The sequence below is a fragment of the Podarcis gaigeae genome (genome assembly GCF_964106915.1).
Source record: "Podarcis gaigeae genome assembly, chromosome: 14".
Classification (NCBI taxonomy): Eukaryota; Metazoa; Chordata; class Lepidosauria; order Squamata; family Lacertidae; genus Podarcis; species Podarcis gaigeae.
Window position 1 is genome coordinate 31,384,497 of NC_139690.1, and position 12,394 is coordinate 31,396,890.

The following is a 12,394-nucleotide window of genomic DNA, read 5'->3' on the forward strand; positions in this document are numbered from 1 at the left end:
CAAAGAGGGCTGATGGGAGTTGTAGTCCGATAACCACCCTGCTTCCTTTCTCTCCCCCACCTCATAGCTGTCAACCTTCTCTTTTTTGCGGGAAACTTCCTTATTCCAGCGCCGTTTCCTGTTGTTATCCAGGATTGTTCGATATCCTGTAGACTGTCCCCGGGACAGGTGATCCCTTATTTTCGAGGCTGCTGATCCCTTATTTTCAAATCTGAAAGTTGACAGCTATGCTCATCCGCTGCAGCCTGGTGGAATGGCTGCTGCCATCTGGCAGTCAATGGAGGGAGGAATCCTGTCTCTCAGCAGAGCTTTGGGAGAAAACCCCAGTAACAACACTGAAGTCTATCTATCCCCGATTTACACTAACTAGAAGTGGTTTTTCGTGGGATTCAGACAAGGGGTCTTTCCAAACCTTACCTGGAATCGCCAGGGGTTGAACCTGGGACCTTGTGCATGCAACGCAAGTGACTTACCTACTGAGCCACAGACCTCCAGATAAATGCACATTGTTCCCTGATTCTGCCATATATTTCCCTGAGTCTAGAGGGGTGCCTCGAACCTCACTTTTCAGGGGTCCTCAAAGCAGCATTTAAGTTAGCAAGAGTTACTGGTCCACACAAATCTCTACAGGACTCAGTCATCAGTGACCCAGATTGCAGGTTTTTCCCTGCCTGGAAGTTTATTTATTTTAATTATGTACGACATTTTTACAAAATTATGTACGGCATTTTGAGCCAAAATAGGGGCTCCCAAATCAACAGAGAAAAATCAGTACTACAATGGCCCCTGATATCAGACTGAGAATATGAAAATATATGACACATGAGGAAGAAAAGAAGAGGAGGAAGATGGAAAGAGCAAGCTCGAGTGCAGGTCCTTAAAATTACAGATCCTATAACACAATTATATTATTTGGAGACAATTCTACCACAGGCTCCCATAAAACAAGGATTATTTACAAACTTGCCTTAAAGCACACAAGCAGTGCAGTGCAGTGATGAAGGTTCCTTCCTTTCTTCCTGTGACCTGCAGGACTTGTGAGTCTTCAAGTCATCAGAGCTAGCCAAGCTCTGTCTAGAGTCTAGGAAGGCTGTTTCAACACCTACAATCTTCACAATCCAGCTGTGCAGATGGCTCAGCTAGACTGAGCTCCACCCATCCAGCACTGCTGTCAGCGATTATCACTGTTTGTGTTGTCAGCAAGTCTGGCTTACCGCAAAGATGTACCAAGGGGTAGGGTTGGGGGGGGGCTATTTCCTGGGGTATCTCCTACACTCCTAGTTATCAGTTCTAGAGAAGCTGAGTGGGGTGGTTAAGCCTTTATGAAAGTCTCAAGGAGATGGTCAATCACACGGTTGACAAACAAGAGCTCATGGGGCTTGGCCAGCAAATCTGAAAGTGAAAGACGCCAGGGAAAAAGAAACGAAAGTGGTTATTAAAAAACAAAGCATTAGGAGAGTGGATAACCAGGAGTGCGAAATGAGCTAGGATTTTTAAAACCGAGGTTCCTTTTTTTACAGTGGCAGGTTGAAGGGAGCTTAATAGCAACTCAGAGTTTCCCTGTTCACCTTGCACGTTTTTTTAGCACTGGGAATGCACTGACTGGGAATACTGTACACTGGGGTTAAAGGGGAAGCATCATCATCCAAAGAATGGGGGCAACCCAGTCAGATGGGTGGAATACTAATCTAATATTGATACTATACTACTACTACTACTGTACTTTATTAATTATAATAATTTGGTGGTGTCATCGCCACTAGAGCCTTTTCAGCGGTGGTTCCCTGGTTGTGGAATGCCCCTCATAGTAAAGTGTGCCCATCCCCATCATTACTAACTTTCAGGGGGGATTTGAAAACATTCCCATTTACCCAGGAATTTGGCAGCTGGAGAATGCAGTTTCTGGCAACCTTGAGATCACCTGTTGGAAGAATGTTTTTAACTGTAACTTATTTTAGATGTTTTAATTGCAATACCCTACCAGTAGTTAGGATAATGATGGCTTCTGGAGTATCAAATGCATCGATTAAGTCTGATGTAAGTCAGATAGCTCGTAGCTTTGGCTGCTTCTGTGTACAACTCCACAAACTGGCTGGAGGAGTTCAATCCACATTTCAAGTTGGACTGACCCTGTCAGCCATCGCCATCACCACCTCAAAAAACCCCACCGACTTGTACTCAAACTGGTGGGGAAAAACCAGATCCTTCCCTTCTAGTTTCCTAATCCCAGACTACAGGATTGTGGTAATTTTCAGTCTCAAAGGGAAAACTACCACAAACAGCTTGATGATGTTAAGGTGAAACTAACATGAATATCATTTGAACTAAATATTCATGGGAACTTGATTTTTTAGTGTGGCAGCACCTACACTTTGGACATCCCTGCCTAAAGATATCAAGCTGGCACCTTCACTGTATTCTTTTTGGCCCCTGCCAAAAAAATTACTGTTTAGATATGCTTACCCAGACATTTAGAAAGTTGATGCAAGTTTTTATTTGTATTTAGTCTATTGTTATTTTAACTTTCTGGAAGTTTCAAACGGTTATTGTTAATTTTTCACATTGAAAATTTTCTTGGTTTTTTTGTAAATTACTTTGAAGGAGTCTTTTTACAATCAAGTGGATTTTAAAAACATTATTTAATAAATAATTTTTTAAAGACTTTTTGAACACAGACTTTGCCTCATTTTAACCAAGTCTGTCTCTTCTCTGGTGCAATTTTGCTACTGGAAGTTCACATGAACTCCTTGCTGCATCATGTGTTATGTGGTCTGTGTTACAGTAACAGAGCACACCTACAAACACTGGCCTGCAAGAACTCCAATTGGAGAATAGCCTCTACCAAAGACTTTGAAGAAGCACAAACTCAGGACGAAATGAAGAAAGGAGCTAAGAGGAAGGCACATTTGGAAAATCCTCACTGTGATCAACTCCCATCGGGAAACCTGAGTCCCTATTGTGGAAAGGACATGTGGATCCAGAATTGGCCTCCACAGTCACTTATGGACACACTGTTAAGACCATATTCATGGAAGACAATCTTAGTCAGCCACGAGTGATTGCCAAAGAAGAAGAACAGAGCGCACGGTGCGTTCCACATTTCCAAATTCAATAAAAAGGAAAATATTAGAGCTACCTTTCCATCTTACAATGGGCAGCAGATTTTGTTTATCAAACTGTAAGATGATAAACGATTCCTTCCTTCAGGATACAGGCATGTACCCCCACCCTGAGAAGTAGCTCCACTATTCTACAAAGCACTTTGTAAGCATCCACTTGTCTCCTTAAACCTACTTTGCTCTTCTCCTCCATATTTAATATCTTCCAGAACTGAAAATAGTTTCCTTTTCAAAATACTCTTTTATGAAATTTGCTCTTGAATATTATCCAGATATTAAGTACCTCTATGGTACTTGACAACATTTAGATGCTAACATGCAATAGACACTGTCCAATTGTAAACATGCAATAGTATGTAGAGGCCAGGGATATTTGATAGCTGGCATGTGATTGAGAGATAATGTGAAATAGCATTTAATACTTCACAGATGACAGCTTGATGAGATGTCATGCATTCCCATACAACCAAGAGACACCAGACTAAGTTTTGTTTAATGTCAAAACACGATTTCAGACTTTTTGAGTGGCAAGACAGGAAAGCCCATCCAATTTTGTTGCAGCTCATTTTCACTCTGGCTTGGTGATGCCTTGTTGCAGTTTTACCCAAATCTGCTGCCCTTCAGCAGTTTTACACTACAACTCCCATCAGCCCCAGCCAAGCATGACTGTGTTCCCATTAGCCATCGTATCCTACGTGCTTGCTGTATGGGGCTGATGGGAGTTGTAGTCCAAAACAACTGGAGGACACCTGGTTGAGAAATAAAGGTAAAGGTAAAGGGACCCCTGACCACTAGGTCCAGTCGTGGCCGACTCTGGGGTTGCGGCGCTCATCTCGCTTTATTGGCCGAGGGAGCTGGTGTACAGCTTCCGGTTCATGTGGCCAGCATGACAAAGCTGCTTCTAGCGAACCAGAGCAGTGCACGGAAACGCCGTTTACCTTCCCGCCAGAGCGGTACCTATTTAGCTACTTGCACTCTGACGTGCTTTCGAGCTGCTAGGTTGGCAGGAGCAGGAACCGAGAAAGGGAGCTCACCAGTCGACCTTCTGATCGACAAGTCCTAGGCTCTGTGGTTTAACCCACAGCGCCACCCAGTTGAGAAATAAGGCTGAGCTAATTCCTGTTCAACCACTCGCCTCCACCCTGTGTCTATTGAGGCTGGTAACTTAAGCCCTCGGGAGTTTGGAGGGGAATATGGCCTCAGGGGCCTTCAGCTGCTGACTGCCCCCCCACTGCCAAGACATTTAGCAACTTGTGGGTCAGTCTCACTCAAACGTCATTGCACCAGCGACACTTTTGCTACGTATAATAAAATGAAAGAGAAGGTGGAAGAAAGGAGAGAGAATGCGTGTGTGTCTACACTGTATGCCAGGCACTCCCAAACTCGGCCCAGTGGTCAGGGATGATAGGAATTGTAGTCCCAAAACATTTGGAGGGCCGAGGTTGGGGATGCCTGCTGTATGCTATACACGTTCTATATTCGTCGAAGTGTTATAGATAACGCTCAAGGGGGGATTTCTACTTCGTCCAGGTCGCACAGATTCTCAGAGATCTGAAGCCTCCGCACCCACAAAAAGACAATTCCCAACGAAAAGGAATAGCTATAAATAGATACCAGTATGCGCGCACTGTAAATATGTCCCGAGAAAGTGTGTCCATATTCCAGACTGGGTTTAGGAGGGGGGGAGCGGGTCTGAAGAGGTTTGAAGGTCTCCTGCCTTACAGTGAAGACTAACTTATTTTTTAACTCATCATTTAAAAGCCGAGCGTCATGCAAGAGATTTCATGCAGTTTGCAATTCGTGCTCTGCGGGCGACCAGAAGGAAAACGAGCGGCTTTGGCGAGCTAGGGGTGTCCGCAGAGCGCAAGATTCCCCCTCCAATAAAGGACACGTCCAAGAGCAGCTGCAAGAGGATCCTCACCGAAAAAGGCGCTTTTTCAATAATAACTTTTAACAAGATAACGGCGCTCCAAACCCTGCAATGTTAAGGGGAGGCGACGCTTCCTTCTGCTGCGGCTCCACTTACCCGATCGGAGCCCCAAGAACAACACAGCGGCTGCGGCAGCGGCGCCGATCCTCCCTCCGCCCCCGCAGACCATGGTCCAAGGCGGAGGCTGCAACCAGGCACCCTCCGCGCCCCCTTACACAAGCACCGGCCGGGCGATCTGTTTGGTGCAGATGCCTTCCAGCCCCTTTCCCTTTGGCCCCTGACCCGTCTCAGGCAGCCAATCGCTTCCCCGGACTCTGAGCCGGGCGGGGCGTTTATACGATTGGAGGACAGGCTAGCGTCCTTGCAAAAAAGGCGAGACGGGCGCAGTGGAGTGGCAGCTCTTTTCCTTTAGGGATGCGTGACTGTGAAAGGTAAGCAAGGTTGCAGCGGGCGACTCTCGCTTAGAAAATGAGACCGCCCTTGCAGAAGTATCTGACGGCGGAGGAGGCAAAGGGTAAATGGTTGAGCTAGGCCTTGTTAGGGTATAACAACAGAAATAAAGAGTCTTTGAGCGCACGCAGAGTGCACCTGTTTAGGGAAATAGATCTCTTAGGTGATGAAAGAAGGCTTGCCCAAACACCCAGAATATTTCAGGGCCTGGAGTCAGCCTGGCACATTTAAAATAATTAGAAAGTGCATTTGAGAAGGGGCAGAATGCACAAAATCTTAGCCAACTGTGTGGGCAGTGGGACTTGAGGGACAGATTTCTTTCTTTCTTATTGTGTCTATTATATATGGGTGTAGTGAAGTGGGGACAGGGAGGGGCAGCTGCCCCCCATAAATAAAAATCAATAAAAATACATAGCAAACTGTGGTCCTGACCCCCCAACAAAAGGCCTGGCGCCCCGCCCCACCCCCCAAATAATGGCTGTTATATTTGGAGATGTTCTAGTTCTGACTACTTGCCTTGTTTAGGATCTGTGACTGACAAACTGATGCCAGGTGACAGGAATCTGAGCTGGACAGCCATAAAACAGGGAGTCCCAACCTTTCACCCATGTTCCTGCACTTACAATCTACTAGTGATTATTACAGTCTGATTTGCTAAGCTATGATGTGAATGAGCAAGTGTGCTGGTGCAGTGAGAAAATCGTGCCTGCCTTGCTCCTCCTGTTCCTTTCAAAGCCATAGCTTTGTGTAATGTTTGAACCTGGGATGATGATTTGTCTTGCTTCAAGCAAACCATGAACTGTAACCAATGTATTTTTTGCCAACTGCTCATGGATTGTTTGAGGGAAACACCACCAGCCTGGGTTCGGATGTCATGCTAAGCCACACCATGTCTCAGGTAGTATGTTGGGGAAGTAGCTAAGTGGCCAGGATTTTCTCACTGGACTGCATCCTTGCTCGTTCATGCTAAACTATAGTTTGGCTTAGTATTATGTGTGAATGAGGCTAATGCATTGTGAAAGTACAAAGAATGGGCTTGACAGCTGTATTGAGAATTTCTGGTAGCAAAAGAAGCTGAATGGGAAGGAAATGTATGAGTTTTACCCACAGATCTTTGTTTTATTTTTCTCCCCAAGCTGAGAACCAAGCAGCCAGATTGAAGTGAAGAAATTGCGTCTGTTGCAGCAAAGTTCTAGCTGCCCCACTCAGAGCTCATTCTCCTGCAGAAGTATAATTACTGAGAGGGGGAAATGACTTCTTCAAAGCCTTTGGCCAGGTTCTGGGAGTGGGGCAAGAACATAATCTGTGTGGGGAGGAATTATACAGAGCATGCCAAAGAGCTAAAGAACACCCTCCCAACTGAGCCGCTCTTCTTTCTCAAGCCATCATCTGCCTATGTCAGGGAAGGCTCTCCCATCATCCAGCCCTACTACTGTAATAAGCTGCACCATGAAGTGGAACTTGGGGTGGTGATCGGGAAGAGAGCCCAGGCAGTTTCCCAGAAAACAGCAATGGACCATGTGGCAGGCTATGCCCTCTGCTTGGACATGACAGCCAGGGATACCCAAGAAGAATGCAAGAAGAAAGGGCTTCCTTGGACAATGGCCAAAGGGTTCAATACCTCCTGTCCAGTCAGTGACTTTGTGCCCAAAGAGAAAGTCCCAGATCCACACCAGTTGAAGATCTGGCTAAAGGTAAATGGGGAGATGCGGCAAGAAGGAGATACATCAGACATGATCTTCTCTATCCCCTACATCATCAGCTACATCAGTGGTATTGTCACACTGGAAGAAGGGGATGTCATCCTAACAGGAACCCCAAAAGGGGTTTCTGCTTTGCAAGAGAATGATGAAATAGAAGCTGGGATCCAGGGGGTGGTGAGCATGCGGTTTCAAGTAGTTCGGCAGAAATGCCGGCCTTGATAGGGGATGTTTCCTTTTACCTTAAGAGCAGATTCAAACTGTAGAGCAAAGGGACACTAAACCATTCCTTTCCTGTGGGACAGGAGAGACTGGGATCTTAGATTCTCCTTATATAGCAACCAAGTAAAATTGGCTTTCCCCTCATTCAGGTTCTAGCTTCTTCCACATTGACAGACAGTGAGAGAAGGGCTGAAAGCCCATCTTGTTGGGCATTTAATATATTCACTGTGTTCAGGCATCACACTAAGCCCTAGCATAAGAAGGACAAGTCACAACAAGCCTCAGGCTTGTACACTCTTTGCTCTCCTCTTTGGTTCTGGTGCAGCAGCAAGTAGTTCACTTTCAGTTTAGATTAACTGCAGACCCCCCAAAACTGGTTAATCTTAACTATGGTTTGTTGAACAAAGCAAACTCCAGACCATAGGTTATGAAACTGTTTTTTTAAAAAACAAACAATAGTTAACATTAACATGTGGTTCAGACAACACACTAAACTATGGTTTGAAAGTGAAAGCTTCCAAATTATTGAAGGACGTGCCATAGGAAGGGGGGGGGACGTGCAAGCTTATACTCACTGTGGCTTATACTTGTCATCATAAACGATTGTGTGGCCTTTCTTATAAACTAAGTGTGGCCTTTCTGAAAAGCACAGCCAAAGAATGTAAGAATTATTCTTTTCTACCAGACTAGACTGCTTTTATAGAGTTCAACAGGGAAAATTATATTAAAATATACACTTACAAAATGGAAATATGGTGAAATTTAGAATATATTTTGTAATGAAGTCTGATGCAACTGTATTCTAAGGTGTAAACAAAACAAAACTTCTATCTACTTGCCTCAATAAATTTCAAACACACTGTATCATGTGACTGTTGTCTGTGAAATAAAAAAACTTGGCATTTATAGTGTTCAATGTACTTAATCTTATTTTGTCTGAAATCCCACAGAACACAGTTCCTGCTTTTCATCTAATATAAAATTGAAAGAAAGAGGCTCGCAGAAAAAAATTAAATTTCATAAGTATATTTTTCCTCAAATATGTTATACATGGAATGAAAACTTTGTTTTAAAAAGAATGTAGATAGTATATCTAGGTCTCTTGAGTCAGACTATGTCTGCCTTTGCCAGCCTTGTAAATCCACCATGTTTTGGACTAGGTCTCTCATCAGTTCCAACTGATGGAAGCTGGACACCAATTTGGTGAAGGATGGACTAAGGTAAACTCTTCCTTAAATGATAGTACACAGTTTTAAAACATGAATGATAAAGCACACTTTCTAGTATCTTTGCAATGAGAATTCAATTCACACACCCCCCCCAAGATGTAAATTCACCATATTACAACAACTTAGACTCCTTCCAACTGTTCTGAAGCTGGGCAAGGTAGGTCTTTTCCAGGCAGGTTTTGACTGGCCTCCACAGGATCTGCTAGTTTGCAAGAAAGCAAACTAACTCTCAGTCCAGTTCGTGAATTGGGCGAAATAATAACCTATAGAAGTAAATTAGATTTTTTAAAAAAAATACTTCTCCAAAAAATACAGTTTGCAAGAAGATAATGCAACTTTATATAAAGTTAGAACTACATATTATGTTGTGCAGTGGCAGTTTGAAGGAGAAGATGGGCAGGTGAGGGCTATTAGTCCTTCTGACCTTGTTTTCTCGCAGAAAATCTTGGCGCATGCACACACACACTAGTTACTTTTAACTTCATCCACTTGGATGAGCAGTTACATACAGAAATCTGTTATCTACCAGAAACTGTACAAGCTGACAATTCCCCCACCTGCCACTCCAAAGTTGGTTGGTGTTGCCTCCTGTAGAACTTGCTGGATAAACTGGTCTATATTAATGGCAATCATAGAAAACGCTCAGTTCTTGATTCACTAAAAGAAACTTCATAATGGATTCCTCAGAAGATGTTAATAGGGTGAGGGTTGTCATGGAGAATGGTGCTCATTTAGGTGTGTATTTCCTTATTTCTATACTTACTTTAAAATAAATTTTGCTTCGTTCTAGAAGAAGGTGCCATTTTACGGCTGTTTTTTGAGCCTCTGTCAGAGTCTGGAACTCCTGGACCTAATGGAGTGACCACAACTTAATTGGTATGAAATGTGCATAAGCATGAAGTGAAGCATGAGTCAAAAGGAAGATAAGTGTTTTCAGAAGTGCATACATACAGTAGGTTCACAGCAAAACCAAGCAAGCCTTGAAGGGCCTTGAAAGATCAGAAAAATTATTGCAGCATAACTTTTGGGGGGCTAGAGTCTATTTCATCAGATGCAGTACTGGTGCAATGCATTAAATCTCAGGCTCTCGATACGTGCTACACACAACCTGAACCATAAACCTGAATAGATCTATTTCTAATACATTCTTACCGTGCAGCCTAAAGCTTCTTCAGCCACTGTGTCTGAGAGATTGCAAGAATGGAGAGTGCCTGTGTGGTCTGACAGATCAACTAGTACATCAAAGCTGGCAAAGAGTAGTGAGGCATCTGAGGAGGAGACAAAGCTGCTACAGAAGGAGCATGAGTTTGTTCCTTCATTGACCACATAGTGGCACTTGCTACTGCAGAAAAGAAAAGAGGGCAAGATTTTAAATGAATGAATGTGTGTTTAGTTATTACGCATCTAACATACCTATTCATTATATCTGATGAAATTGTCACATTGTTTTTATATGCTTCTTGTTTAATTATGAGTGTACATTAATAGAATGTATAATATAGAATAGACATGCTATCTTGGCTCAAAGGCAAGAAAGAAGGATGGCTGAAGAGCAAAGAATCTTTGGACATGCAAGTTAGATAAGGTTAGAGTACTTCAGAAAAGGCTTTGATGCTGAGTTAGGAGGAAAAAGTGGTTTGAGGAATAGAGAGATGGAAGTTTTTCAAGCTGATTTGGAATGGGAGTGAGGAGCAGGATAAATGTCCAGGACACTTAATGAGGTGCTTACCATCTGTTTCGTATTATTTTAGTTGTCTCATTATCAATATTCAGCATAGAAATGTAGGCAAAAATAATGCCATAGAAAGGTTCTGATTTTCCCTCATTTTGCAAAGCTTTCATCTTTAATTGCTCCACTGTATAAACATCAACTATTGCCTGTACTAAAGATAACAGGGGGGGAAAGTAAGATTGTCTTTTTAAAAAGGGACTTGGTCTGAAGTTTAAAGACAGAAAAAAACTTCCCACTGACTAGTGGACTTTGGACTTCAATAAAATATAGTTTACCATAAGAAAAAAACATTTAAAATCATAATATGCCATTGGACAGAAAAGACTCTGTTATTCATTTGTATTATAACCAGAACAGTTAAACTTTAATTGATTTTTATGATTTCCCAGACTGAAGTCCACTCTTTATTCTCTGAGCCATGATCGCTGAACACTTCCCTGTTTATAGCATACTTCTCAGTTAATAGTTCTCAGAATGGCACGCAGCATCAAATGGATTGTACATGAGAACTTTTAACATACATTTGCCTCTGAAGTATGTGGCAATAACTTTGAATACATGCTGTCCTTAAAAAAAAAAGTAAGCAAAAAAGTTAGCCTGTGTTCTGAGGACTGTTTGCATTTAGAAGGGTAAATCTAAACAACAAATAGCAATCTAGATTCAGATACCTGAATCTAGAACCATGGAAGGCACCACATTGAGCTGCATGAAATGAAAGTCCATCAACCTCAGAAAAGCTCATACCAAGAACAAACTTAATTGGTCTCTAAGGAGCTACTGGAAAATTTTTTAATTTTTTAAAAAATATATTTCTGTCAGATTAAAGGACTACTTGGTAAACACTCACCATTTATGGAATCTCTGAAATGATCTCCCATTTCATCATCCAAATCTAACATTTCTGCACTTTCTCTTATAAAGTTGTGTAGATTGATTGCTTCTGGTGTATCTTGAAAAAATATTTTTCAAAGCAGTATTAATAAAGGTAAACTTGCATAATGCCAAAATAGTTTGTGGGAGATTTTTTAGCTAAATGGTTAGCTCCATGTATTTGGTTGATGTCTGCTACAGAAAAGACATTGCTGTAATTCTTTACACATCAAGTCCATTGATGTCAACAGGATTTACGTCTGAATTAACACATATAGGATTGTGTTGATAGAAATGAAACCTATAAGACCACCTTATAGTAAAGCAGGTGGATGATCCATTAATGTATTTTCTTACACATATATTCCACCTTTCTTCTGTCATGGACTCCAGGGTCAGACCCAGACCTGCTTAGCTTCAGCAAGGTGGTGGCCTCATGTGCCTTAAGATCATACATTGAGATACCATCTATCCCAGAATTGTCTAATCTTTCTGGAAGTAGCCCTCCATTGTTATAGGCAGAGGTCTTTCCCAGTCATAATATATTATATCCTTTTCAATAAGGACATGTGGGACTGAAATTTATTTATTTATTAAGTAAGTAAGCAAGTTAAGTATACAGTGCAGTTTACAGTATAAAAACACAAATATACATAATAACAAAGGAGAAATACCCTGTCCTAGTTTAAAAGGCAATAGATTGTTTAATTAGGCAAAGGCCTGGGAAAAGCAAAATGTCTTTGCCTGGGATCTAAAGATATGTAATGAAGGCACGTATTTTCTATACAAATATTTATATATACATAGAGCATCATCAATGTGTATGGTGCCTTACAGAGGACAAGAGGACAGGGTACTGCTCAGAATACTTGCAATCTACAATTCATCACAGGGAGAGACAAACTGGAGAAGAAGGAAATGGAGGCAGGGGTAAACAGGAACAGAAAATGTTTCTATTAAGTACTTAGTTTACAGCAGGGCATTGCGACTAGGAGTTCTACCAAAAGCTTTATAAAAGATGGGTTTTGAAGGAAAAGGGGGAAGTGGCATCTCATTTTTTTAGGAGGTAGCTCCAAGAGTGAGTGAATGAATGAAGGAGCAAATCTCCAGATGGCTGAGTAGTGTGAGGATGATAATGACAT

The 12,394-nt window shown here is 42.2% G+C and overlaps 3 protein-coding genes across 18 annotated transcripts in view; 1 reads left to right on the top strand and 2 right to left on the bottom strand.

The window, feature by feature from the left end:
- The window catches only part of LOC310831009 (hydroxyacylglutathione hydrolase, mitochondrial), a 25,631-nt gene extending 16,132 nt beyond the window's left edge, over positions 1-9,499 (bottom strand). For 2 of the 5 annotated variants that reach the window (XR_014557728.1, XM_083711010.1), the window contains exon 1: positions 968-1,110. Coding sequence is in view for 1 of the 5 variants with exons in the window: in XM_083711009.1 (XP_083567135.1) it covers positions 5,146-5,218 (73 nt within the window). In the remaining 4 variants the exon portion in view is untranslated. Of the gene's footprint in view, positions 1-967; positions 1,111-5,145; positions 5,324-9,413 lie in introns of those variants that run through there. The other 3 variants (XR_014557727.1, XM_083711012.1, XM_083711009.1) reach the window with 3 other exon arrangements.
- FAHD1 (fumarylacetoacetate hydrolase domain containing 1) lies at positions 5,353-8,738 on the top strand. Its single transcript, XM_083711031.1, has 2 exons — positions 5,353-5,480; positions 6,636-8,738. The coding sequence occupies exon 2, from the start codon at positions 6,750-6,752 to the stop codon at positions 7,419-7,421; it is 672 nt and encodes a 223-aa protein (XP_083567157.1). The 5' UTR covers positions 5,353-5,480; positions 6,636-6,749; the 3' UTR covers positions 7,422-8,738.
- The window catches only part of MEIOB (meiosis specific with OB-fold), a 22,233-nt gene continuing 18,270 nt past the window's right edge, over positions 8,432-12,394 (bottom strand). For 11 of the 12 annotated variants that reach the window (XM_083710943.1, XM_083710946.1, XM_083710953.1 and 8 more), the window contains 5 exons: positions 11,230-11,331; positions 10,380-10,533; positions 9,803-9,992; positions 9,414-9,500; positions 8,432-8,913 (listed from right to left, as the gene is read on the bottom strand). In XM_083710943.1, the coding sequence (XP_083567069.1) occupies positions 8,773-8,913; positions 9,414-9,500; positions 9,803-9,992; positions 10,380-10,533; positions 11,230-11,331 (674 nt within the window). In that variant the 3' untranslated portion in view covers positions 8,432-8,772. The remainder of the gene's footprint in view (positions 8,914-9,413; positions 9,501-9,802; positions 9,993-10,379; positions 10,534-11,229; positions 11,332-12,394) is intronic. The other variant, XM_083710947.1, reaches the window with a different exon arrangement.

What these genes read in the sequence shown, in the direction of transcription:
- FAHD1 (XM_083711031.1), top strand. Translation starts at nt 6,750, where the DNA reads ATGACTTCTTCAAAGCCTTTGGCCAGGTTCTGGGAGTGGGGCAAGAAC.